This window comes from Orcinus orca, chromosome 14 (assembly GCF_937001465.1).
Source record: "Orcinus orca chromosome 14, mOrcOrc1.1, whole genome shotgun sequence".
NCBI classification, from domain to species: domain Eukaryota; kingdom Metazoa; phylum Chordata; class Mammalia; order Artiodactyla; family Delphinidae; genus Orcinus; species Orcinus orca.
The window spans coordinates 9,951,981-9,979,556 of record NC_064572.1 but is presented as its reverse complement, the minus strand read 5'-3'; the positions used below and the strand labels follow the sequence as shown (position 1 = coordinate 9,979,556).

Genomic DNA, 27,576 nt, shown 5'->3' with positions numbered 1-27,576 from the left:
AATTCCTTGAGGATGGTCTCATTATTTCTAGGTAATAATCTTCTTCTGTATGCTACAGGGCAGAACACAGTAGGCCTCCAAGTATACTTGCAGAATTGAGGGTTTTTAAAAAATTATTAGATGGGTTTCTTCTTAGCTCCTGTGGATAGTACGTGACATGTAGCACACTCTTTTTTTTTTTTTCTGCGGGACGCGGGCCTCTCACCGCTGAGGCCTCTCCTGTTGCGGAGCACAGGCTCCGGACGCACAGGCTCAGCGGCCATGGCTCACGGGCCCAGCCGCTCCGCGGCATGTGGAATCTTCCCAGACCGGGGCAGGAACCCGCGTCCCCTGCATCGGCAGGCGGACTCTCAACCACTGCGCCACCAGGGAAGCCCCTAGCACACTCTTTAATAACTCTGACATTATTCTACTGGGTTCCACTTGAAGAGGAACACGTGCTTTCTTTTTATCAGGAACGTTTGCATATTGATATGTCGTATTACATCAATATTGTCATATTGTTGACAAGGACCGGGAACCCAGCTTTCTGAGCTTCACCATTTTCCCTTTAATTGTAGCAGAGCTTGGCGCTTCTTAGTTTGCTTCACAAGGCCATATCCTACCAAGTTTCTGTTTCCATTTTGAGAGAAAAGGTGAAGGAGTGCCCGGTACTCTTCCACATGGGAGTATTTCTCCTCCAAGAAAACAGGACCTGGCATGGACAAGGCACCACATAACTGTTTGTTACATAAGTGAATAAGCCCGTGCTTGACTAAAGGGCACAGCTGCTTCCCAAACATGCATCACACCGTCAGCTCCTGTGGGTTTGCCCACTGTGCTTCCTCTTGCTTGGAATGCTCTTTCCTCCTGGCTCGGCCAGTCTGATGCCCTCGGTGAAGCCTTTACCACGAGGCCCAAGCTTTTTGCCTGCAGACAGCTGGCTCTCCTACTCTCCCTGTGGGCACCGCTCATTGATGGTCCTGGAGCACCTTCTCATGAAATTCCCAAATGCTCCGAGTCTATCATAATGCCCTGAATGTAGCACGCAATCAATACATATTTGTGGCAGATTATGAATATTCATTTGACTTAAAAGAACTACTTTCAAAAAGTGAGTTGATAGTAGAGAAGGGAAAGAAGAAATGAGGGTGGGAATCTAAGCACTTACTTAACTTGCTCTTCAGGTTTATTACAGTAGATGCATGTCGTCTGTGAGTAGAAGCTTTCTGGAGTGTGTCTAGGAAGTCAAGCTCCCGTTCTGCTCCGTTCAAAGGTAAACAGATACAAGTACCAGCCAAAGTCAGCCGACAAGCTCAGAATCTTGGAATGGGGTAGACAGCTGGTATGTCTTTGAACTTTACACCTTTTAGAGGAAGATAGGTAAGATTGATGTTGGAATTATTTCAGAGGGAGTTGATGTGATGATTCAGAAGTGTAAACAGCATTACTCCCTTGAGTTTGTTGCTTTAGGAGCTCTTAGAGCATGATGAAATTCATAGGAGGAAAAAAAGACTTGAGAGACAGAAAGTGAGGTTTAGAGGACAAGGGAGTCTTTTTTTTTCTGAATCTTATTTAATTTATTTTTTTATACAGCAGGTGCTTATTAGCTCTCTATTTTATACATATTAGTGTATATATGTCAATCCCGATCTCCCAATTCATCCCACCACCACCCCCGCTTTCCCCTCTTGGTGTCCATACGTTTGTTCGTTCTCTACATCTGTGTCTCTATTTCTGCCTGAGAACAAGAGAGTCTTGACCTGAGGGAAGGTGAAGGTGATAAAACGCAGGATCGTTCACCCTGGCTTTTAGGCAAATACATCTTCACACTTCAGAGTAATATTCTTCTTTAAAACTTTAGGGAAGTTTATAGCTTTAATAGAAAAAAGAATTTTTTTCTGTAAGATATTCTAAGGCCAAAATGATGAACTGATATCTTAACAGATGCTGCAATTCCACAGGCTCCGGTCTAAGTTTCCCTTCTCTGAAAGAGCAGGAAACAAGAGGGCTGCAGGAAAGAAGACCAGCGAGGGAGGACACACGCATTACATCTAATAGGATTTTTCCAGAATACGTTATTTGGTGAAGAAGGTCCCAAATCATCCCTCAGCTTGGCCTCTTGAAGATCTCACAGTCTGCCAGAAGGCAGACACTTTGTAGGTCTGGCCCTGGGTCGGATCACCACTATCCAGAATTGGCCAGGCCCGGCCAAGAGGCCTGGTCATGTTTGCTGAGGCCTAGAACGTTCCGGAGGGCTGCATGTGACCTGTGGTTCTGGGAACTCCAGAAACTCTCAGGGACTTTCATAAATGCACACAACTCTTTACCGTCAACTACAAGTGTTTAAAAAAATACAGCCTCAGCACCTTGGTGACAACCCAAGGACTCACATCGTCACTGCTTTAGGAGTCCAAACTCTAAGGGGGAAGTGGCTCTTTTCTTCATGGCCCTTACAGAATAGTGGAAAAGATAATGACATGTGCAGTTACATGAAGAGTGAGAAGTACTGTGACAAAGTGCTGTGAAGGGGGGCGTTTATCCTCTGTTGGCTTCTGCAGGAAGTGTCCCTCCAAGGCTGCTCCTGTGTCCATACCTCTCGTAGAGCATCTGCCAGATATGGGGATGGGCACAGGTGAGATGGAGCGATGATGAAAAGCAGGGCCCATGTCCTCTGCAGGTTTATATCCCCAGCACCTGGCACCTCTGGATCACCACAGGGTCTCCATACATGTTTGTTGAATGAATAAATGACAATCTTGGTAAATGCTATTAATGAGGTGACAGCTGGGAGATCTCAGGAGTTTGGTCATGTCAGAACGTTGCTCTCTGATGCATTTTATTATACGCATTCCCATATCGTATGCCCCTATTTTACAGAGATAGAAAAGGCTGTACAATATTTATAGGCTTTGGATCACAAAGAAATATAACATGGGAGGGACCACCTCTAATTTATAAGAGGGTTATGTTTTAGGGCATGTTTTTGGGATAGGGAGGTACAGACAACATTATCTCTCCAGGAAGAATTCTGCTTCCAGAAAAGGAGGAACTGAAAACTCTGAAGCCAGTCTCAGGAAACACAGCCCTAGCAGCTCTCCCACAGTAAAGCCGGCTCAGGAAATCCTACGGTGGGACTGGAAGGTAAGGTAGAGTCTATTCCTGCTACTGATCCCTTAAGGCAGAGTCAACTCCTGTATAGCTTAAAAAAAGTCCTCTGAGATCCTTTAATGTTTCAGCACCCAATTCAAGTGTCAAGCAATTTACATGAACAGTTTCAGGTAAAGCTTCCTCCTGGGTGATCGAGATCTCCTAGCAAAGTAGAAAAGGAGGGTAACAAAAGTTCATTTTCTTTCTCCTCGTCAAGATCAAGATCCAACAGCATTTCTCCCTTGGGTGGAGGGCTGCCTGGAGGCGGGGTGGGCGGGCCCAGGGGCTGGGCCAGGGGCGCCAGGACTGCACGCCTCTCCCAGCCTCCTTCCAGGCTCCGCAGCATTCCTGCGCGCTGGCACTACCTGACTTCTTGCGCGATGCTCCGTGCATCCTCCCACCACAGCTCCTGGGGTCAGGGGACCGCCTGGGCGATCCGGGGCGCCCTCGGGGGTCGGCACACAGTAGGGCTTGCCCCTCCCCTCTGTCTTCCTGTGAACACAGCGATGCGGCGATCTTGCGGCGTCCTGTGGCAGGTGCCTGCGCAGCGCCCGGCAGCTGTGGCGACGTTCAGGCTCTTTGGGGTGGGATGGGGGGAGGCGCGGGGAGCAAGCGCCGGCGGGCGCGATTCTCTCCACTCCATAGAGTGGAGGCCGGGCAGGGACACTGGCAGGGGGGCGGCGCGGAGCCAGATTCGAGGGCGTGTGTGCGTGTGTGTGTGCGTGCGTGCGTGCGTGTGTGTGTTTCTCACTGCCTCTTTGATCAGGTCTTTATTCAAAGTGAGCTGTCCAAAATGATTTGACCTTCAAGGGATACACACACCTAAGTTTATGCGGCAGGATTCTTCTCCTCTGTGGTGGGTTTTCTTTTCTGTGGGCTCCCCAGTGGCCGGTTTCTTGGTAGCTGTGGCCTCCTCCCCCAGCCCCCCACAGAAGGCTTCTTCTGCTTCTTTATGCCAACGGCTTCCTTTCCTTTCTTCCCTACAAAAGGCTTCTTGCCTGGAACCCCTCCCCATCGGATCCGGCTTCTACTGCCGCCGCTGCCCTGTCCACCTGGAGTTTGTGATTCTCAGCCTGGCGAAGAATGATGCCCAGCTGCACGGTCTTTGCACGTGGGTTTAGTTAGATTCAACATGACTCTCAGGTATTTCAGCGGATTCTTCTTCAGGATGCTGCGATGACTCTTCTTGTGCGGTGCTCTGGGGTTTTCCAGGGTTCTGCCGAGGTCTGTGTTGAGCATCTTGTGCATGGGAAGGTGGTAGTTACTCTTGAAGGACTCAAGTGCCCTACAGATCATCTGACTTTGCTGAAAGCAAATCAGAAACGCTGTCCACCAGGAGCAAGTTCCCAAACGTCCAGTTCTGCTTACATTAAGCAGAATCATTCCTTTTAAAGGGAGAGGAGAATTAGGGAGCCAGGGATGTTCCTCAAGGCCTCGATGCCATCGTCTCCGTGATAGATGATGCAGGGTCCCCTGCTGTGCACACTCCGCGGTGTCTCACTTTGCCCTTTGCCAGCGCGCATTTGCTCAGAGGCACAGACCTTCTTGATATTATTCCAGGCCTTCAGTTTCTTAAGAAGCGCAACAGCCCCCTTGTTCGTCTCGTAGCCTTCAACGTTATCTTCAAGCACCAAAGGAAGTTCAGGATTTCCTCAGTACAGTGACCTTTAGCCACGACGAGCGCCGGTAAGGCCGAGGCAGCCAGGGCAGAGCAGATGGCACGTCACTGCGGGGCCAACGTGCCAGGTTTGGTTGGCTCAACGTGCGAACCCAAGACACATCTATTTTCCCAGTTAAGAATCACATTTCTCAAACTGTAGGAATTAAAAAAAGATTATGTCTTGGTCAGTAAGAATTTTCGGCAACTGTGCCTGAGAACGCAGGAAGACACCAATTACGACATCCCTGAAACAGATTCGGGGTTTTTAACTTATCGGTGCCAGAGGGAGGGGTGAAAACGAGTCCCGAGGAGGACGGCGACAGCGCCCCCGGACTGCGGGTTCAGGTAGGCTGCGCCCCCGCGCAGTGCCCTCCGCAGGAAGACCGCCGAGCCCCTCCCGGCCGCCCAGCTCCAGCGCGCCTCGGGGCCTGGGAACCGCGCACCGGCTGCGCCCCGAGCCCCGCGGGGCGGCGGGACGGACGGCGCCCGCGCCCAATCGCGGGGCGGGGCCGAGGGGGCCGGCAGGCGGCTGCCAATGGGAGGCCGCGGGGCGGGCGGGGGGCGGTGCCGCCGGGCGGGCGGGCGGAGGTGTCGGGAGCCGGCGCGGCAGAGCGGGAGTCCGGGAGGAGCCGGCGGAGCGGGAGGAGGACGGAGGAGGAGGAGGAGCAGCGCCGCGCCCCCGCCCCGGCCGCCCGCCCGCCCGCCCGCCCGCCAGAGCGCAGGCCGACCGCTCCAGCCGCAGCCGGCGGGTCCCGGCCGCCTCCCGCCGGAGCCCGGCGCGGGCAGGGTCCGGGCCGATGGGCAGCCCCGGGCAGCGGCGGGCGGCGAGGCGGCGACCCCGGTACGCGCCGCCGCGCGCTCGCGGGCTGTAGCAGGTCCCGGCGGACTGCGTCTCCGAGGTGCGTTCGCGGCGAGGAGGGTTCCGCTCGGGAGCCTCTGGGTCGTGTCCGGGGACTGTCCTGAGGTGAAGGGGCCGCCCTCGGGGGCGCCTCGGAGTTTGACGGGGGGCCGGGGCGCGGGGCGAGGGTCCGGCCGGCAGATGCGCCCGCGCTCCCGAGCCGGGGTGGGAGAGGAGCCGCCGCCGCTCGTTCTCAAACTTATCGATCGGCTGAAAGGTTATTCCCGTCTCGTAGACGCGAGCACTAAGGAGGAGTCTCCGGGCGCGCAGCGACTCCTCCGTGACTAACCCGAGAGAAGAAGGTTGCCCGGCGCGGTTCCCCAGCGCGCCGGGCGGGGTCACTTGCTGAACTTGCTGCGGGGTTTATTCCCCGGTAAGGCGTGTGCCCGGGGCGCGAGCCCTCGCGGCGCCCGCCCCTCTTTGTAAGGTCCCAGCGGCCGGCGAGCGCCCTTTCTCGGGGCCCGACGGCTCCCCGGCTTCCCCGGCTCCGCGTCTCGCTCCATCCTCGGCTCGCGGTCCTGCTCGGGCCCCCGTTTCGTGGAAGCTCGTTTGGCCAGGTCCCGGGAGTATCCCCACGAGCACCTACGGATTAATTTTCAACCGCTCCACAAACCCAAAGAATCAGTCTCGGTTCATCGTCTGCCAGCGAGAGCCGATCCTTCTCGGGAAGAGAAAACAAGTTGGCATGACCCCTCTGGGAGACATTTGTCATCATTAACCTGCTTCGGTTAAATTAATTCAGCCCAGGATGACTCCAGCGTGAGTATTGGAAACATCAAGTGCATTGGTCACAGAATGGTGGTCACCAAAACCTGATTTTGGTAAAAATTGCAATTGCACAGTCTTGGGATTTTGTTTAGATTTAGACACGGTTTTTAATAAGGATGGACTTTTTTTTTTTGTAAACAAAGAATCTTGGGGATTCTCATAGGTTTGCTCAGTAAGTTCAAAATAGTCACTTAGATGTTTCTTTTCTTTGCCTCTTTTGTCTGCAGTTTTCATTTCTAAATGTTAACACTAGATGGCTTTCTTATGACAGGCATTTAGTAAACTGCGCTTTTGAGTTGCCTGTCTGCAATCCAGGTTGTAATTTTTTCCAGTTTTCCAGTTAGTAATGGGAGAAAAAAAAGATCTCCAAAACTGTTGCTTTCCTTGAAATACATTACTTCCCTATAAAACCAATATTTATGCAGACATCAAAAGGTGGCCTATTATTTCTGGCGTTCCTAAAGATGGATTTCAAGGGACAACTTGGTTACTGTTTTTAGTCAGAAATTTAAGGATGTCTGTTTTGACTTGAGTAATTCAAAGTGCTGCAGTGAGATTTGTAATTATATTTATATAACATTTCTGCTAAGGATGTTTTCTGCTTAATTTAGTAGTTCATTGCTTGATTCAGAGAAGTATAAAAGAATATTATTCATGAGAAAGTGCAGTCTTTCTTGAGTTTTCGGTACACATAACATTGATTCTTCCTAAAGCCTCGGTTGAGATGCGTTGAAGTATACATGCATGAGTCATACCAAGGATTGTGTTGGGGCCGTCTTTATTCTCCCCAATTGATATCGCGTGTTTCATTTCTAAAGTACAATGGCCTGTAGTTGGCCATTTTGGTAGCATCAGGTTCTCAATTATGTGTTTTCAGTACTTTTTCTCTAAAACAAGATCATGGCAGCCTGTCGAAGTCTTGCCAACGTAGGCAAACTTATTTATAAGCTGGTGAAATATCTCGACATTCATTATAGCTGTTATTTATTGTGTCATGCCCAGCCTAAAATACGATATGTTAAATTTGTTGGTTCTAAATCAGAGCATATTCGCAAATAGCTGAAGGGGGAAAAAAAACACAACCTCTCTCGCAAACATCTGGGAAGTTGGGAATGAAATGAAATCAGAAACAGCTTTTATCAGTACCCATATGCTACCTATAGATGGGGTGAAATGAACTTGGGTAAGAAGCAGTGTAAGCATTTGGTCTGGAAAATAAAACAAGAGATAAATGGAAGTGGAGCTTCTGGCTTTAGAGTATGGGCTGCAGATTTTCCCTAGTTGATTTAAGTGTATATTTTCCATCACATACTTTTGATGTTTTTAAATCTTAGTCTTTCTCAAAGAGCTTTAATTTTCTGGAATGTAGGAGGGAAATTATCAGTATCAGGATTTGACTATTATGATACTTATTGTAGTTAAAGCTGTGTAACAGGGTCTGTACGTTTTGTTTTATTTTGTTTCTCTTGAGACTGGAATGGTATTTAGAAGGGTTCCCTGATACCTGAGCTTGGTAAACACCTGTGCACCTTGGGGGATCTCTTTACCTGAGGCAAAAGGGTTATTGGGTTATTCATTTTGAAAATCTGTCTCTTCTTCAAAGTGAGGAAATAATAGTGAGCTACCTTGAAAGGGCAATTGTCTGGTAATTGAAACTGGTTTGAAAGTGCTGTGTTTGGTCATCAAAACTAGTTTAAAAGGGGTTGAATTTACTGCATACTTTGCAAAGAACTGTGTTTATGTTGATATAGCCCCCAAACCCCAGTCATGATTGGTAGATGCAAAGGTGTTTTGTTTGTTTGTTTGTTTGTTTGTTTTTGGGAGATTGAGGAAGGCAGTGAGCCTTTGAACTTATGATCTACTTAAGGCGACGGTTTAGGATTACAAATCCCTTCAAAGACATGCCGAATTTGAAGAAAATTCAGACTGTTATTGTTAGCTGAAAAGCAAAGGGTTTTTTGTTTTTTTTTTTAATCTGTTTTGAACTTGCATGAAATATGAAGTACAGGCCTAAAGAATATAGGGAACGTGTTGCAGATTTTCTCCTTCTATTAATGTACTTGGTTCCCTTGCAGGGTGATGGGATAGAAAGAGCATCAGGCAGGAGAGACAGGAACCTCTAGCTTCCTGCCTCTAGTGCCTGTGGCACCAATGAGTTTGGATAAAGTTTTCTCATGATCCCTTTCAGCACCAAGATTTTAGGTTTCTTTAATGTTTCAAATAAATGTATGGATTAATGAAAATGACTGATTGGGATAGTTTATATTTTTTCACGATTGTGTCTTTTCTTTCTTTGGTTTATGATAAGTTTGTATGTGAACATTCACGAGAGTTATAGCTTACTTAGTTTACCTGGAAATCAATGACTCCGAAATTGCTTTTCTGTTGCAATCATATCTAGCTGTGACCCCTTTTAAAAGAAGGGTAACAGTGTGATAGGAATTTAAATGCTTCAGAACTTCAGAGGTAAATTATTTTGATCCTTTCTGAACTTGATTCATAAACTTTGGTTCCAAAGAGTGGTCCAGAGGAGCCGGCTGTTACCCACAGTAGAGGTTCTGTTTCTTGGGAGATTTCACATTTAGCACAACCTAATTCCTTGAGATATGTGTATATGTACACACACACACATATATATAGATATATAGCTATAGCTATAGCTATAGCTAGATTTTTTTTTCTCCCTGTACAACATTGTATAGCCAACTTGGGTGATAGCAAAGAAGAAGAGATGCAGTAATTTGAGTCTAGTTGTCATAGCCTCTCTGTACCACAAAGTCCATAAGGTCCCTTTATGTCGTTCCTTTACTTTTTGTTTTTATCTACCTGTAAATTAAAAATCGGAAACAAAAATCAAATTTTAGGGACTGTCAGATTTGTCACTATGTTGTGGTATAGATGTATTGAAGGTTTACAACAGCGGTTACTGTCTACTATCAATGCATTTCACACTGATACGCTAAAAAGAAAAGAAAAAAAAAAAAGGGGAAGAGTATGCATGCTGACTTAAGGAAAGGTCTTCCCATCCAGAGAGGGCATTGGTTAAAATTACCCCCATGTGCATATATACTCACCCATACACAGACACTATTCCTTTTGCACAGACCAGTGAAAACTTTGCTAAGAACCAGGGTTTGGAAATCAATGACCAGCTCAACTAACCCTTCTTTGATGCTTGGATCCCTTTATATACTCTGCACGTGATCTAGTAAGGGGTGGAGAGTTCCACCTTTCTCATGTTTTGACCACTAGGAGGTGTTTTTTACCTGTAGAGTCGAAATCTAATTCTACCTATTTATTTGAATTCCCCCCACGCTTGGTGGCCTGCAGAACTAATCCTTCTGTAGAGATGTTCCAGTTGCTCACTGGACAATACCTGTCCAAGTGGGGCTCAGAGCCAAAGTCTTCCCACTCACCTTGACCTGCGCAGAGTAGAATAGGGGTGCCCTTCCTTCAGCTTGCGTGTCCTGCCTGCACTGATACAGTCCAAGTTCACATTCACTTTCCTACCCAGACTTAGTGAGTTTCCTGTTCACTCAAGCCTCTGGGTCCTAATCACATGCTGTCTTGAAGCCACGTCTTCCCGTCCTGTCCTAATGTCACTGCAAGACCTAACATTTATCGGACTTTGTCTAACTTTATTTTAGCTTGTCCTTCCCATGATGCTTTTGGGAGTTTGATACTATTACTTAGCACCTTTGCCTGCCCTCTCGAACAAATGCTGTCTGCACATTAGATCAAATTGTTTTTTATATTTTACCTAAGTTGCTGATAGAATTGTTAAACTGGCTGAACTACGAATGGTGCCTCCGGAAGTTTCCTTCTAGGTTTGGTTATAGTTAAGTACTAATGCTCTTAATTTCTTATAACTAGCCCATTACTGAATGCCTCTTCCAAACAGATATCCCGAAAGAGCACGTCAGGCCATCTTTGCTGGTCCTACCGACCAAGGTACTCTAAGACCTGAGTTCATTTTCAGTGTGTCCCTAGTAACTTGAACTGTGCTCTACGTGGTGGGAGATTAAGAAATAGATGTTCAGTGACTGACTGAGTGACTGAGAAGCGGGGGCCACACTGTGAACTGTGACCCCTGGAGGCTTCAGGCACTAAAAAGATGGTGGGAAGAAGCAGAATGTTGTGCACTTCCCTAAACTCACCTTGCAGTTTGGTATTGTCTTCTTTTGAATTGCTTTCAGATAGTTGGGGACGAGAACCACCTTTTCCCAATTTCCCAGTGTTTTCATTAGTTGGTACTCTTTTTTTTGCTATTTCACAAATAAGCATTCAGCCATAAGGGGTGTCTTGAGTGCCACCGATTGGATTACTCCCTATTTTTCACTATTGTGTAGTTGCTACATCCGCCAGAAGAAGCTCCCAGTTAGTTGAGCTGTTGAGGAAATCAGAGTAGTCCAGAGCAGGCTGTTTAGTGGCGTATTCAATTACTCTGAGGTAAAACAAAACAAAACAAAACAAAACAAAACAAAACAATCTAGGTAAAGAGCTAGTGTTAAAAATGGTTACTGGAGGCTTCCCTGGTGGCGCAGTGGTTGGGAGTCCGCCTGCCGATGCAAGGGATGCGGGTTCATGCCCTGGTCCGGGAAGATCCCACATGCCGCGGAGTGGCTGGGCCCGTGAGCCATGGCCGCTGAGCCTGCGCGTCCGGAGCCTGTGCTCCGCAACGGGAGGGGCCACAGCAGTGAGAGGCCTGCGTACCGCAAAAAAAAAAAAAAAAATGGTTACTGTGGAAAGTAAGAAGTCTTGGGTGAACACAAAATTATGTATGCTGAGACAAACTATTGTGTAGACGTTAAAAAAAAAACTCAGACTGTATGTTTAGGGCACAGTAGCGGGTGCAGTCTGCATAATGATTGCTTTCACTGTCTTCAGGGGGGTTCTGATAATCGTTCGGTTCCCTGTGGAACAGTGGATATTCACATGGTTCAGGAATAGGGTGGGGATACGGTCCTCTTCATAGTGAAGCTTCTAATAAGAAATTTTAGGAATCACACTTTGGATTCTTCATACAGGACACACGCTGTTGTTTGGAGTGTTTAATGCCCTAATCCAAACAACAGTTATTTCTCTGTCGTAGGGTCTCTAAACTTTTTCCAGTGTGCATCGCATCTATACAGAATTTCCTGTGTTTAGTGTCCATATGTGCACATACACACGTCTGTCTATATGTGTTTGTGCATGTGTGTATATGTACAGTATAGTGTGTGTGTGTGTGTGTGTATATATATATATATGTATACATGTAAAACTTTACCATGCTAGGATATGGACACTATAAAACATAATGATGTAAATTTTAAGAAGGGTGATAATAAACAAAAGTGAGTGTTGGAGTGCTTTCTTTTGCCTCTTAAAGGCTTAGCTTGTTACCCTTTGAAATGTGTGGGCCGGGTCCCGAGACCACTGCTCTCCCACCCTCTCTGGTTAGAGTTCACAGCTGTTTGGGAACAATTTCTAGGGGGCCTGCAGGGTCTTGTGAGGGAAACTTAAGACAGATTCTACCCTTCGTGGACCCTCTACTTACTGTATTTATTCTTTTTCCTGAGGACAGTTTTTACTTTGGCCAGTTTTCTTCCAGAGTTGGTTGTGGGTTGCTTAGCTTGAGGTTTGAATTTTTTGGGGGTGCGGGGAGAATGATAGTGTGATGGAGGATACCATCCTCCTTGCAATGTTTCTGGTTGACCTCAACTGTTTGGGAAGCATTGTACTATCGACACACAGCTGACACCAGACCCAGAATCAGGATAGAAGGACGTAACTCATCATCTGCTCATCCAGAAACCTCTAAAGAGTAAGAACAACTTTGAAAGTGCAGATTAATGTTGGCTAGAACGGTAGCACACGGTCACCCCTCGTGCAAGGGAGACCAGTGTCCCAGCCTCTGGAGGGCAGGTGGGCTGGAAGGGATGATGGGAGGGCAGGGTATCCGCACGCCACCCAGCCTCCCCGTGTGCTGAGCGATTTTAATCTATAGCATTTATCATTGCCTGACATGATATTGTATATTGATTTTTCTGTTTGTCTTCTGCGTCGCCTCAATAGAATATACGTGCCATATGGGCAGGGACATTTCTGGTCATTACTGCTGTAATCCCTGTACTGCCCTGGTTTCTGCCACATAATAGGCACTTAGCAAATGTTTGATAAAGGCAGGATTGAAAGCCCAGGGTTTAAGCATGAAAGAGCTGTGTGTCTTGGCTTTTGTTGAACTAAGTAAGTGTTGCCTTAAGGTTCTCATTATTTCTATTGTAAATGATCTACCGAAACAACCTTTTATGCCTCACTTTATATCTTTTCTGGGTCACTTGAAATGACCTGTAATTGAACTCTGATATCAAACTGGTAGAAATGGAGAAGTAGTTTCTGAAGAGGGTAACAGCAGAGTTCCATCTGTTATATCAGGACCTTTATTGCCTGGTTCTGAGGGCTGTGGTTTGGGGAGGGTGGGCACCCTGGGGTGAGAGGGTGTGCTTTACACCTTTCCCAGGTTTCAAAGTCTGATCCCAACTGATAAGCACACTGCCTGGCCTTATTGGAATCAGATGAAGCTGCAGTTCACATACAAGCCTGGTTTGGACTCCTTAATAAAGATAACTGGAAAGAGAGGATTTCTGAATTGTGCAACGTTCTCTTTTCTCTCTCAATCCGTGATAATTTCTACAGGAAATAATGATTTTTTAAAACCGATCAGTAGTATATTGTATACCTTCTGTTAATTTAGTCCTTTTAATTTGAGGATTGCAGAGTATGTTGGAGCATTACTTACGCCTTACGTATAGTAGGTGCTCTGTAAGCATAGCTTTAATTTTACAGGTAGAAGTCTTTTATCTTAATATCCTGACCTACTACTAATTCCTATATTGCATGAATTCAGGGGGATATCATTCTGACTCCTGCTTGTTTAAATGTGTGTATTAAGGTATGCTATGATGAGAGCTGCGGTTGAGGCTGAGAGATTAGCCTAAATAATACTAAAATCACTGAATTTACCAGCCATTTCGTTTATTTGAGGGTCATCGTAAGTCATTTGCTTGGAATAATGGATCTGTTTTCCTATTTAAAAAGTCTTAAATGATGAGAGGAATGAGAGAGAGAGGCTAATGTCTTTGACTTAGGAACAGGATAAAGAACTGGGGAGAGAGATTCCTGAAGGTAGACTTCAAAACAGCAGTTGTGCTTGAACTTTCATTTATGGTCTCTTGCAGACTGAACGAGAACCTTGCAAGGCTGATGGGATTATCCCCCTGTACTGATGTGAAAACTAAGATTTAAGGCGAGAACACACATGGCTTTATAAATCTTAGTTCTTAGAGTTTAAACCCACCTCTCTGCCCACTGTGGCAGCCTAGATGCTTTGTGAGGTCCTGTTGATCTCAATAAATCATAGAAGAAATGGGCGGGGGTGTGTGGTAAAGAAAGTGCATGCAGAGGAAAATGCCAGAATTATCCCACTACTGTCCCTGCAAGCGGGAAGTGGTGGCCGGGGGGCAGGCTATTGAGCCATTGTTCTAGCCTCCAAATGCCTTGTTCTGTCAGCCAGTGGATCCTCTGTTATTCGGGAGAAATTTTGTAGTTTGCGGTGAGGTAGCAGTTCTGATGATTGAGCCGGGTTCTCTCGTCTTTGCTGGGAAGTGAGAGGGCACTGCTGTGATCCTGCAGAGAACATTTCTTTTGCTCCCGAGTCTTCGCCAGGATGAAAAGAAAGAGCAGAGGAAACCAATTTTCGTTTTGCCTTTATACTTCGCTAGCTTTGCATCATCTTTGTTTAAGTCAGTTGAATGTGAAGCCCTAAATAAATTTCAGGCATTTAAATATTTAAAAGGATTCCTCCACCATACTTTACTCACCCAAAGAATAAGGGCTTGCAGCAAAACAATGGCTCTGCTCACCTTGTCACTGAATTATCAGACATTAATAGTGAATCGAGAATGGGAACAGCCACAGAAATGCTTGGCTGGCTCTGTTCCAAAATATTGTTTCCCTGGTAGAGAAAGCAGGACAATTTGTTGAAAACTGGCAGTCAGCCCGTCAGAAGAGCTCTGACGCCATCCGTGCAGTAACTACTCTGCTCCGACTGCTAATTTTAGGCCGGTTAAATCTGGATGATGTCTGATGGCTGCTGTTGCTGTGCGTCTGGCTATGTGGAGCTTTCTAAATCCATCCTCCCAGCCTGGCATCACATCTCACAGTTCTTTCCCAGACGAGCTGAAGCGCACAGGGGATGTGGAGTCAGCCTAGGATACGTGGAAGGAGTGAGGAACAGGCCCCCCGGGAGGGTTTTAGGAGGCACTGCCTTTCATCTTCCTATTTTCTTTGCCACTAGGTCCACAAACACTTATCCCGCTGTACCTCCTGCCGTGGGAGGGCCTGGAGGAGGACTCAGACAGGCTCAGCCTCCAGGGAGCAGCCTCGTGACAGCATTCACTCCTTTTCCATCCATCCCTGCAAGCTTTCACCTGTTCAGAACAGACCTTCCTGGGCTTCCCTGGTGGTGCAGTGGTTGAGAATCTGCCTGCCAACACAGGGGACACGGGTTCGAGCCCTGGTCCGGGAAGATCCCTCATGCCGCGGAGCAGCTAAGCCCGCGCGCCACAACTACTGAGCTTGAGCTCTAGAGCCCGCGAGCCACAACTACTGAGCCCGCGTGCCACAATCACTGAAGCCCGTGCGCCTAGAGCCCGTGCTCCACAACAAGAGAAGCCACCGCACTGCAACGAAGAGTAGCCCCGCTCGCCGCAACTAGAGAAAGCCCGTGCGCAGCAACGAAGACCCAACACAGCCAAAAATAATTAAATAAATTTAAAAACTGACCTTCCTGGGGAATTCCCTGGCGGTCCCGGGAATTCACTGCCGAGGGCCCCGACTTCCATCCCTGATCGGGGAAGTAAGAGCCCACAAACTACATGGCGTGGCCAAACACAAAGAAACAGACAACCCAACACTGAACTTTCTGGGAGAAAGATGGGAATTTTTAAAAAAGCATTTGGAACATCCCATGGAAGAGCAAAGTAGCGTTTCTTTGCTGTTGCAGAAGACGGAGGTGGGGTGAGGGCTTGCGGGGGTGCTGCGGCGTCCGTGTCTAACTTCCTTTGCTTCCAGGGCAGTGAGTAGGAGCCAGTTTTCAAGTGGGGACTCGGGGCCACACAGTCTTGAGGTCTCTTTAAACTTTGGTGTGCTAAGGTTTCCAGGTTAGCAGAGGGTGCCCTTACTTAGGGTGTGAGACCCTGGGGGCAGGGACCTGGTCACTGTGTCCCAGTGCTCTGGCCCAGGGAAGTGTCTGGCACAGTCAGCAAATGAACCAACTCAGTGTTTCAGGCCTCAGGGGAGCCTAAGGGTGATGCTGGAATCAGTCGTCCTCATGGTGCTGATTCCTAAGTACGAGCATGTAAGAGAACGGTTTACCTCCTAGGTCTGCTGATTTTGGTAGAGTGGCTTGCCCTGGTAGTTGATGAACTGTAAGTGTCCTGGTCTAGCTGATGGCCACACATGATGTATGTTAGAAGATTCCTGTGTAAGATGGGCACTACAGCTTCTTTCAGAGGAAAGACCCTGTGGGTGGTAGAGGGCCTGGTGGGTGGGCATAGTCAGGAGAACATTCAAGGAAAAGGGAGGACCCGAGTTAGGCTTTGGAAAATGGTCAGGGTTTTACTTTTTGTTGAAGGGCTCTTGTATGCAAGGCCACTCCTGGCTCTGCAGGGGACCAGCAAATACAGATCAAACTGTCTCTTAGCCCTTCGCCTGATCGCAGTACTGTCTCCATGAACTTACTCAGAGGCCTAAAACCAAACTCAGATCCTAGCCTGGTTTGGGTTTTTCAACCCCCAAACTGAACTTTATTAACAAAAGCAACTTCAAGAGAAGTGATGGACATTATTTTTGGAATGATGATTAACTTGTCTATCACGTAAGGTAGTCAGTTCAATTTTTTCCCCATTGTAATTTGCTAAAGGTTATAGAATGTGTCTGTAAACCTAAAGGGGAAAATATTTTGGACTCATCAGAGATAGAAAGTGAACATTTTTTTGATCTGAGATGTAATTGACATATGACATTATGTTGGTTTCGGGCATACAACATAATGATTCCATACTTGTATATATTGTCAAATGATCATCACGATAAGTCTAGCTAACGAAGTCTAGTTAACACCGCCACACATAGTTACAAAGTTTTGTCTTTCTCTTGTGATGAGAACTTTTTAAGATCTACTGTCTTAGCAGCTTTTTTTTTTTTAATTAATTAATTAATTATTTATTTTTGGCTACATTGGGTCTTCGTTGCTGTGCGCGGCTTTCTCTAGTTGTGGTGAGCGGGGGCTACTCGTTGCTGCGGTGCGTGGGCTTCTCATTGTGGTGGCTTCTCTTGTTGCGGAGCACGGGCTCTAGGAGTGCGGGCTTCAGTAGTTGTGGCACGCAGGCTCAGTAGTTGTGGCTCGAGGGCTTCAGAGTGCAGGCTCAGTAGTTGTGGTGCATGGGCCCAGTTGCTCTGCGGCATGTGGGATCTTCCCGGACCAGGGCTCGAACCTGTGTCCCTTGCACTGACAGGCGGATTCTCAACCACTGCACCACCAGGGAAGCCCGGCAACTTTCAAATATGCCTTACGCTATTATTAATTATAGGCATCATGCTGTACATTACACCCCCAAGACTTGTTCATCTAATTAACTGGAAGTTTGTACCTTTTGACCGTAATGTTTTGGTATAAAATCACTGAATCTGCTTCAGTTATTTGTCCAGAGAATACCACACAGAGTATTATATTTGGGATTCAAGGTCACATTGTTTTGTTTTAAGACTTTCTATTTAGGAATTTATAACTTTTGGTAATTGATGTACCGAAGTGATTTACTTTAAAATTACTTTGAATAATCAAAGTTTTAAACTGAGGCAGCCTTAGGAAGCATGGCTTTGGACAGTGAGAGCTTAGGTAGGCCGAGCACCTTGTCCACCACCCTGGCCTCCCTGGAACATGTGTTCATTTGCTGTCCACATGCTCTTTTTATGTCGCAGGAAGTAGTAGTAAATGCTGGGTAAGATTCGCATTCTCCTTTAGATTCTAAAACAAGACATCTCAGCATATTAGCATATACTTGCCCTGAGCTTTTTATCATGCAAAATTTCACACATACAGGTAAGTTGAAAGAATTACTTAGTGTAGTGGACACCCATATACCCACTGCCTAGATTCCACAGTGTTAGCGTTTTTTTTTTTTTTTTTTTTTTTTTTTTGCGGTACGCGGGCCTCTCACTGTTGTGGCCTCTCCCGTTGCGTAGCACAGGCTCTGGACGCGCAGGCTCAGCGGCCATGGCTCACGGGCCCAGCCGCTCTGCAGCATGTGGGATCTTCCCGGACCGGGGCACGACCCCGTGTCCCCTGCATCGGCAGGCGGACTCTCAACCACTTCGCCACCAGGGAAGCCCCACAGTGCTAGCATTTTACTGTGTTTGCCTTATACGGATCTATCCACCTCGATCTACCCATCAGTCCCTCTTTTTTTTTTTTTTTTGGAAGCATTGCAAAATAAGTACAGACATCCGTACACTTCACCGCTAAGCACTTCAGCATATATACCATAAATGAGTTTAAAACTCACATTCTGTTTTGAGGCAAAGTTTGTAGAGTGAAATGTATACGTTTTAAGTGTATCATTCCATGAGCTTAGACAAATGTATATACCTATGTAACCCATACTTCTATTAAGTTACACCTGCCACCCCAGAAAGTTCTCTCAGGCCCCTTCCCAGTCTGCCACGCCAGTCTCCGTCCTAGGCAACCACTGTCCCTCCCCCCTCCAACCCCAATGGTAAGTTCTGCCAGTTCTTGAACTTCATATAAGTGGAATCCTGCAGTGTGTACTCTTTGTGTAAGGCTTCTTTCACTCACCATAGTGATTTCTGCTTTGCCATATATTTTTAAATATATTACGCCAGCCTGGCTTACCTCCACCTTGGTCACAAGCTCTTTTCAAAGATCATATTATCAAGTGATATTAGAAACAATTTTGTTTTAGGTATTTGTGTATTTTTCTTAAGTCGCATCTTCCCCTTTCCCAACAGGGGTGTGATTTTCATATTTGATTGGGCCATTTTCTGCCTGGGTTTCTTCTACTCCTATGTATTCTGAAAACCAGGTGCTTCTTTTTGTTGGCGGGGGCGGGGGGGCCTCGCCGTGTGGCATGTGGGATCTTAGTTCCCCAATCAGGGATCGAACCTGTGACCGCTGCATTGGGAGTGCAGAGTCTTAACCACTGGACCACCAGGGAAGTGCCACTAGGTGCTTCTTTTGTAAGTTTGCTAACACGTGCTGCAGGGCCAGCTCGGGGCATTTAGCTGAGTTCTCTTGCTCCTGAAGCGATGGATCCTGACACATTATTCACTTATTGTGTCTGCTACTTGGAAAACTTCAGGTAAAGGAAAATATATCTATTTTTGCAAAGCTTATTCTTAGCTTTGTGATTAACTTCTTAAACAAGTTTTTTTTTGTTTGTTTTTAATAAGGCATCTTTGAGGAATACAGTTAATCTTCTGTATCCGCAGGGATTGTCTCCAGGACCTCCCTCACGATACCAAAAGCCAGGGACACTCATATAAAATGGTGTAGTGTTTGCATATAGTCTACACACATCCTCCCATACACTTTAAGTCATGTCTAGATTACTTATACTTCCTAATAACAATGTAAATCGTTGCTGGTCCATGGCAAACTCAAGTGTTGCTTTTTGAAACTTTTGGAGTTTAAAAAAAATATATTTTCAATCTGCGGTTGGTTGAATCTGCAGATGTGGAACCTGGGGATGTACAGGGCTGACTGTAATTTCTAGTTCAAATGCAACAATTTGGAAGACTAAAATTTCCTGACTTTTGTTTTATGACACTATATGGAGACTAAGAAAATAAACCTGAACTGTTAGGAGATTTTTAAGTCACCTGTGTTGAGATATTGGCTAGTAAAATAAAGTCCTCGTTGACTTAAAAAATAAAATTCTAAGAACCTCCCTGGCAGTCCAGTGGTTACGACTCTGTGCTCCCAATGCAGGGGGCCCAGGTTCGATCCATGGTCGGGGAACTAGATCCCGCATGCCGCAGCTAAGAGTCCACATGCTGCAACTGAGAGTCCACATGCCGCCACTAAGAAGTCTGCATACTGCAACTAAAAAGAAAAAAAAAAAGATCCCTTGTGCCGCAACTAAAACCCGGTGCAGCCTAAATAAATAAATGAATACATATTTAAAAATAAAAATTAAAAAAATCTAATTCTAGACTTAATTAACTGCCCCCTTTGCTATACCCACTATTACTGGAGTTCTGAGTTGCTAAACCTCTCCATCCATGATCAAAACCAGGAAAAATGTTCTCATCAGTACTAGTTTAATGTTTATATATAAGGTGCACACACACACGGTGTGCGAAGACTTTGCCCTAGGGCTGTATTGGCTAGGGTAGTTCTCCCTGCTCTAAAAGAGACTCCAGGATACAGTGTCCAGACAAGAGACAGGCTGACTCCTTTCTTGTGTGACAGCCTGAGATCTGGGCAGGTGGGCTGCTGTCCTCCACCTGACACTCAGGGACCCAGGTTCCTTCCATCTTGTTTCTCCACCACTGGGCCTGGGCCTCACTGCTTGGAGGGAGCCCACTGGGCACGTCTGCTCTCTGGCTGGCTGGAAAGGGAGGGGGCACCCAGGTGGTGGTCACCCGAAGACCCCAGAAAGCGTCTGCATCACTTGTGCTCTCATCCTCTGGAGAACTCAATGACCTGACCACAGCTGACTTCAAGGCAGTGCTGAGCAGTGTCATGGAGCCGCCCCTCCACGTGCTTCTGTGCTTATGCTGTGGAATTGGCCTTGCCTGTGGCCATGTGGGCGCTCCGATGGAGTAGCTCGCTTGTCAAATGCTTCCTGCCTGGTCTGTCCTGCCAGGTGCCATCTCAGGGAGGGACTCAGGTTACAAGGGTCGGTAGGCAGAAAGGGGTATTGCTCTTACAGCACTTTCATTCTGGAAATAGAGTCGATCTCCTAATAATATTGCTCTCAGTGGATTTTTTTTTTTGTTTTAAGTGGAGGCAGTGCTGTCTTCTTAAAGTGCAGCTTAGTTCTGGGTGGTGGAAGGGAGAGTAAAGTCTAATAATAATGAGGTTGCAGGCAGACTCTGTAACTTTGAAAAAAATGTTCCTGGGGACGTGGATTAAGGAATGTAATAAAAGGACCTCGTCCCCTGTTTAAAATTCAGACTCATAATAGAAGGCTTAAGAGACACTTGATGAATGGAATCCCAGTAATCATTTATTCGGGAGCCAGAGGGTTTCTGGGGAGCAGAAACCTCCCCAGAGATGGCAGGGGCTCTGGCTTGCGTGTCATTCAGAAGGAAGTGCCCTTGGGTCCTGGGGTCTCTCCCACTCAGAGACGAGCTGTCACAGGGTCACGGGCGAAGCCTAAGGAAGCGGTTGTGCATGTGATTCCCCCTCCTCTAATGAGCTAACATTACACTGCTTTTCCCCCACAAGTAACTCTGAATAGACTGTTTGCCAGCCGCTTGAAAGGCTCGTGAAGTGATAGTCTGATCGATGGGATTGGCTGCCTGGGGGACCCAGGGGAGCAGATGTGAGTCTGTCCAGGCTTGAGGGGCCAAGGTCAGTGCCCCCTGGATGCCGAGGGTGGTGCGGCGCGGGGGAGTGGCCACCGTGCGCGGGCTCTGAGTTCTGTGTTCTCCAGTCACCCCGGGGGCTTCCAAGGATGTGCAGAGTGATCCCCAAACGTAGATGTTCCTTCCAGGTGGTCAAACTGAGTGAGAGCGTTGCCTGTGTCATTCCCCACTAACCAGTGAAAAGGGGGGAAGAGAAACTCCTGGTTGAAATAAATGACGCTTGACGTTTTTTTAAGGACGGAGAGGCCCGAGTGGTTTTTATTTCAGCGGGAGCGTCACGGCCTCTTGATAATCTGGAAGTTGCCTTGGTTTCCTCTTGCTGGCTGCTGGCTGCTCAGGAGACTATGCAGATGGGTTGTGCGGAGTTTGCTGATTTTTGTTTGTTTGTTTGTTTTTTGCGGTACGCGGGCCTCTCACTGTTGTGGCCTCTCCCGTTGCGGAGCACAGGCTCCGCGGCCATGGCTCACGGGCCCAGCCGCTCCGCGACATGTGGGACCTTCCCGGACCGGGGCACGAACCCGCGTCCCCTGCATCGGCAGGCGGACTCTCAACCACTGCGCCACCAGGGGAGCCCCAAGGTTGCTAATTTTTGCCAATATCTTAAGCGCGGAAGGATTCAGGGAACCTCCCGAGCGATGAGAGCACAGACGCCAAGGATAACTTGGAGCGAAGAGGAGCGCGCCTTGAGCCTTTCAGTTGGTTTGGGGGCAGTAGCCGCGGCTGAGCAGCTGCCAGTGGTGTTTGCAGTTCACACTGTGGGAAGTTTGGGAGTGTTTTACATCGTTTTGTTTGTAGTGAACAAAAGAGCCGTGTGGAACCTAATCAGCTGATCACGTGTATATCAATTCCGAGGACTGTGTCTCTCTCTCAACTGAAATGTTAAACTTATCTGCAAGGGAGGAAAACTGGCCTGGTGATTGGTGTCTGACTACACCCTGCATTACACGCGCCGAAGGTGTGCGCGCTTGGACTTTACATTAATGGGTCAACATTCGCATTGGACTTTGCCCGTATAACTCACTGTTCCAGCCACCCAAACCCTTTATCTTTTTCTACCTGGGCTGTTGCACGAAGTATTTGTCAGCCTCTTCAGGGAGCGTGGGCCTGTATTTCATACATTAAGTTGCTTTGCTTTGTTGGTGGAATGGTTTGAGAAGGGACTGCTTCTGGAGGGGGGACGGTTTCTCAGGGGTCATGTCTTCGTGGGGAGAGGGGGGAGGAGATGCCAGAGAAATTGCAAATATCCTAATAATCCTCACAGAAGTGGTTTTCACCCAGCACCTCCCACTCAGTGTCTCTGTTATTATTGGACTCAGAATAAAGACCTGCTGGGCCCTGCCTTGAACCCCGGGGGCGTTTCTTACGTTGTTGTGTCCAAAACCATTCCGGTGTCCAAAACCATTCCGGCGTCCTGTTGTTCAGATGCTGTGGATTGAAAAGGCACACAGCGCCCGAAAGATCCTATCCTGCACTCCCTCGATCGAGATGAACTAGTGCAGTCCACATCAAGAATTTTTTCGCCATTATATCTTTTCTGTTCTCAAAACACAACTTCGTTGGAGGTTTCCAGAACCTTCTATTTTTGTCTCTAAAGTAGTATCTCTATTTTGTTCACAGTTTTTAATCCTTGTTGCTTTCTTCTGAATGTTTAGATTACAGGTAATTTCCAGAATTGTTGGGAGACAGTTGCATGTTTGACGCCTTTGGAGAATACGTAGAACCTTGTTGGTACCTGGAGATAATCCCCTTGACAGCGTAATAGGATGATTGTTAGAGACCATCGATAACTTTGCTTTTTAATTCTGGTCTGGGATTTCTGCAGCTTGGCCATCAGCATACCTTTGAAAAAAAATCTAGTCTGAAGGGTCTTATAAAAATACCAATATTTTCAATAATACCTTTTGGAATAGAAACGTGGTTGAGGTCACTGAAAAAGGCTTGCTTAGTGTCCCGCTCATTCTGGGTGAGGAGCTGAAGTTTTAGCTGAAGGTCAGAGAGCATCTGTGGCTCTCTGTGTTTTGGGCCTTATTGTTAGCACATACAGATCTTTTTTAAACTCATTTTAGGAACGTAAGTCAGAGTTACTGCCTGGACATAGGTGCTTCCCCCTATGGTAGTGCCTTTATTTATTTCATTCTATGTATTCACTTTATTCTGCTTTGATCAGACACCTGCCCTGGTGTTCCGCCGAGTTCAAGCTCGTGGAGACTGGTGTTGAAGTTCCCTCCCCTCACCACCGCGTGCTGAGGGGGCCTGAGCCCTGAGCCAGTCCTGGGACCTGGGTTCCCGTCCATCTGCCAGGGTTGGTCCTTGTCAGTGTTGCATGTGGAGTTGTGTTTGTAAGACTTGAAGGCAGATACTGGAGAGCTTACAAATATTTTATTGTTTATCAAGATCTCGTGGTAGACTTTCTCATATATTTCATTGAAAAAAAAAGACTACAGAAATAAGCAAGGCTGTTTCCTTCCTGTTGTTTTCAGTAGTCCTTAGACAACCCAGAAGATGACACTCCTATGAATGGGATCACAACACACATAGGAAGAAAGAAAGGCATTTAAAGAATTGTGCAGTTTATTCACTAAGACTGTGCATGAGGAGATTAATGAGTCACAATTATACACATAACATTTTCTTGTTCTGCGACTGTGACCAAACAGAAGTAACGCAAAAAGGAGCAGTTTCCCATGTTAAATGCTATTAATTCTGAACAAATACCACGTGGATCAGTATTTAAAGGTTGAAATGTAATGCTTGCTCCTTAATTTATCTAATCAGCGTCAGATTGATGACATGCTATTTGCAGGGGATAACATATAGCTAAATAATTTCTACGTTTTGTTTTAGTAACACTGGTTGTAGAGAGACCCTCTCACGGAGGACGTAAATGGATAGAAATGAAGAAGAGATTTTAAAGCACTTTCAGTAAGCGCAGTGTATTCACTTTCAAATTGTTATGTAAAAAGTAAGCAGATAACGTGTTTCACAGTTTTTTATCTTTGGTGGCCAGTTTATTCTGTAAAGTATAGTTCGTTTGTCTTTTGGTGAACAGAAGGCCTTCCAGATTTTGTGTACTTTCGTGTCACAGTTGACAAGCAACTATAAGATATCACAGTCATAATACTCTCCTAATGGTCGTGAGTAGTCCTGTGATTCCCCATACCGGTCTAACAGCTTCCAAACTGCTCTGCAGGTAGTTTGATGAGGGTGATTATCTTGAGTTGGCTTTCAGAAGAATGAGGTTAAAATTGTGGAATACAAACCATTAGAAAAGAGGTCACTTCTTAAAATCAGCTTCCCCTTTTTGAAAATGGGAGATAGGGAATAGCGTTAGGTAATGTCTAACTTTATGAAGACTGGCCTATAGTGAGGAAGTAGCTAGGGGACGGGGAATCTTTGGAAGAGTTCTTTCACGCTGGGAGTTGAAGATGGGGTAGAGGAAGGTCATATAGCCCCTCTGGCCAGGTTGGTCTACCTGGCACTTGGTGGGTATTTCTGGCCCACGTGTCTATCCTACCTGGAGTGCTGGTCACCCCCCGACTGCACACAGGCCACCTGGTGTTTGTGATATGTGCAGGGAGATATGGGTATGCGGCAGGTACAGAAAGCCTTTATTAACTTGAGTCACCTGACAATAGCAAAGTGCAAAGATAATTCTTCCAGTGAGAGGAGGACCATATCATTGGCTGAGGTGTGGTGTTAAGAGGGTAGAAGAAGAGATAATATTGAAAGCAGGGCACATGCCTGTGGATTCCAACACATTTATTTGTTTTCTATTATTTCAGAGTCTTTTGTACCTGTTGCAGGTGGTCTGTGCTCTGCCCCAGTCTCTTGCTGGACATTTGCCCCCTTGTGTGAAGCTGTACCTAAGATTCTCTGTCCATTCCCCTCCAAAGGTGAAAGGTGGGGACAGGTAACCCTATCTATACCTGTGCTTGAAGATGTCAAACAAAGCTGCTCTTCCAGGACACTGGGTCAAAGGTTAATAGGCAGGAGGAAGGAAGGGACGGTGTAGGTTTCCTTGATGCTCTGTGCTCTGGCCACTCCAGTCTGCTAGGCCAAGCTCTGTGCAGTTTTTAGTGAAGTAGAAGGTTAATAACTGTGTAGGGATTTGGGCTGAGGAATTTACCCCATGACATAATCACAGTCCAAAAGATTTTTATATAAAGATGCTCATGCAGTATTAGTTATACTGTGAGAAACTGGAAAAATATTGGCAGTAAGACATTAAATTATGGTTCTCCATACGATCAAGTAATCTAAATCAATTAAATAGCTTGTTTTATAAGGTCTCTTAATGACATGGGAAAATGTGCACAGAATATTAAATGAAAAAATTTTCTTGCTAGGCAATATATATAATAGATCCCCATTTTACAGGAAAATTAAACACGCATATGCATTAACAGAATAGGATACATTAAAAAATTTATGGTGGTTATTACTTGTGGTTGCGTTATGTCTAATTATCATATTCTCTTCTTTTTGAATTTGTTTTCCAGTTTTTTTCTAAAATGAACATGTTAATTTTGTAACAGGAAAAAATGTGATACTAAAATATTTGAGTCAGAAAAGCAGATACTGTATGCTAACATGTATATACGGAATCTAAAAAAAAAAAAAAAAAATTGGTACTGATGAACGTAGTGGCAGGGCAGGAATAAAGAAGTAGACATAGAGAATGGACTTGAGGACCCGGGGATGGGGGGAAGCTGGGTTGAAGTGAGAGTAGCATCGACATATATATACTTAGGAATGTAAAATAGATAGCTAGTGGGAAGCAGCCCCATAGCACAGGGAGATCAGCTCGGTGCTTTGTGACCACCTAGAGGGGTGGGATAGGGAGGGTGGGAGGGAGGCTCAAGAGGGAGGGGATATGGGGGCATATGTATGCATATGACTGATTCACTTTGTTGTACAACAGAAACTAACACAGTATTGTGGAGCAATTATACTGCAACAAAGATCTATTTTAAAAAAATTTGAATTATATGCTGGGTATATGTATCCTTTAAAACTATTTGTCTGTTTCAATATAATTTTTTGGCTCAATATGTAAATTTGTTTTATTTTACTATATAATCTTGCTTGATTTGTATTTTTGAGTTATAAAACAAGTTTTCAAGGCAAGTAATTAGCAAGCATTTATTAGGCACCTATTATGTCTAATAAATATATTTTTGGTACATGTTCTTTACCATCAAAGTATTTATACTTTAAGTTTAATGTCATGTAGGTAGATATCCTTTGAAAATTATTTGCTGATCTTGTATGTAAGAGTTTAAGCATTATATTGTTTTAACCTTTTGACTACCTTCTTTCATTTAAGCTTGTTGCATAGCAAAAAATACATACATATATGTATACTTTTAAGGGATTAAATTTATTTTCGGGAATTTACTTTTTGCTATTAATAATGTAGTTTATTGGTAACGCATTGAATGACTTGCGTTTGAATCTATTATTTCATTTAATTCTCACAGCTGTCTTTCCTTAACAGTGGGAGCATCTTTCTCAGTTGGTATAGAGAGTTAAGTTAGAGACTTTGGCATTTACTTTAAAAATACCATTAATACTCTTTGCTTATTTGTGAGAGCAGTGATACCTTGACTCAGATAATACCCGTGTCTTCTTAGCGTTATAATTGCTGGCCCTTTGATACTATGCTTTTTGACATTTACATTACAAATAAAAATTAGTTAATTTGTAAGTTATAAGGTCCCAAAAAAAGAGTTCATTCTTCTTTCAAGCCTGTTAGTGCTTCTATTAAAACTCTGAAATGGCTTATTAAATTAAGTGCAGTGTCAAAGGCTAATTGTCTCTCTGCGAATTAGTCTATGTGACTTATGAAAGCATGATTTAAGGATTATGTTTGAATAGGAACTCCGAAGTCAGCTTTTAGTATCTATCAAATTGTACTGATCAGAGATGAAGAGTATTAATAGATTATGAAGTCCGTTCTCCTGCTGTTACAAAAGATGCCTCTTAAATACCTGCAGTGTTAGCGCCCTTGAACTTACTTCACTTGCGAGCCTCCCACGTCTGAGGCACAGATGTATGGTCCGAATGCACTGTGTTCCGAGCAGCCCTGCCCGATGGTCAGAAAGCTGAGAGGACAGCCAGTGCGTGTGTGTGATGTGTGTAGGAAGGGGTGGTGGATTGGTGGAGAATCAGAAATCCCATATTTTAAAAAAATTTTTTTTAGTTTTTGAAATTATATTCACAAGTCAGCGTAATTTTAGTGGCATGAATGAGAGGTTTGGAGCCACCTTTAACCAGCCTGTCTCTCGAGCACCTACCGTGGTGGTTTGGACACTTGGGCAGCCCCGGGTTTGAATCAGAGCTCACGACCACGTTGGTGAGTTGCAACTCGGTTTCCCCATCTCTTAAGTGTGATGGGACGTGATGCCGGTTGTGAAAGCTGGTTGTGAGATCTCTGAGGATGCTTGTGGAAGGGCTTTGCTCGGCA

General features: G+C 45.8%; 2 protein-coding genes and 1 pseudogene across 9 annotated transcripts in view; 2 read left to right on the top strand and 1 right to left on the bottom strand.

Annotated features, from left to right (window-relative positions):
* Positions 1 to 27,576, top strand: part of SIPA1L2 (signal induced proliferation associated 1 like 2) — a 238,102-nt gene that overhangs the window by 11,554 nt on the left and 198,972 nt on the right. For 2 of the 8 annotated variants that reach the window (XM_049696792.1, XM_049696791.1), the window contains exon 4: positions 3,003 to 3,123. The exons of 3 other annotated variants lie outside the window; for them this stretch is intronic. The gene's annotated coding sequence lies outside the window, so the exon portion shown is untranslated. Of the gene's footprint in view, positions 1 to 3,002; positions 3,124 to 4,118; positions 4,273 to 5,551; positions 5,689 to 27,576 lie in introns of those variants that run through there. 3 more of the 8 variants (XM_049696790.1, XM_033408954.2, XM_033408952.2) reach the window with 3 other exon arrangements.
* On the bottom strand, positions 3,719 to 4,843 carry LOC101288854 (60S ribosomal protein L4-like; annotated as a pseudogene).
* On the top strand, positions 4,845 to 17,211 carry LOC125961092 (translation initiation factor IF-2-like). The gene is made up of 3 exons (XM_049697218.1): positions 4,845 to 4,880; positions 5,139 to 6,446; positions 14,794 to 17,211. The coding sequence occupies exons 1-2, from the start codon at positions 4,845 to 4,847 to the stop codon at positions 5,973 to 5,975; spliced, it is 873 nt and encodes a 290-aa protein (XP_049553175.1). The 3' UTR covers positions 5,976 to 6,446; positions 14,794 to 17,211.

Excerpts from the sequence above, each read along its gene's own strand:
- LOC125961092 (XM_049697218.1), top strand. The coding sequence starts at position 4,845 with ATGGCACGTCACTGCGGGGCCAACGTGCCAGGTTTG. Across the intron at positions 4,881-5,138 it reads GGGCCAACGTGCCAGGTTTG|GCTGCGCCCCCGCGCAGTGC; the intron begins GTTGGCTCAACG and ends GGGTTCAGGTAG.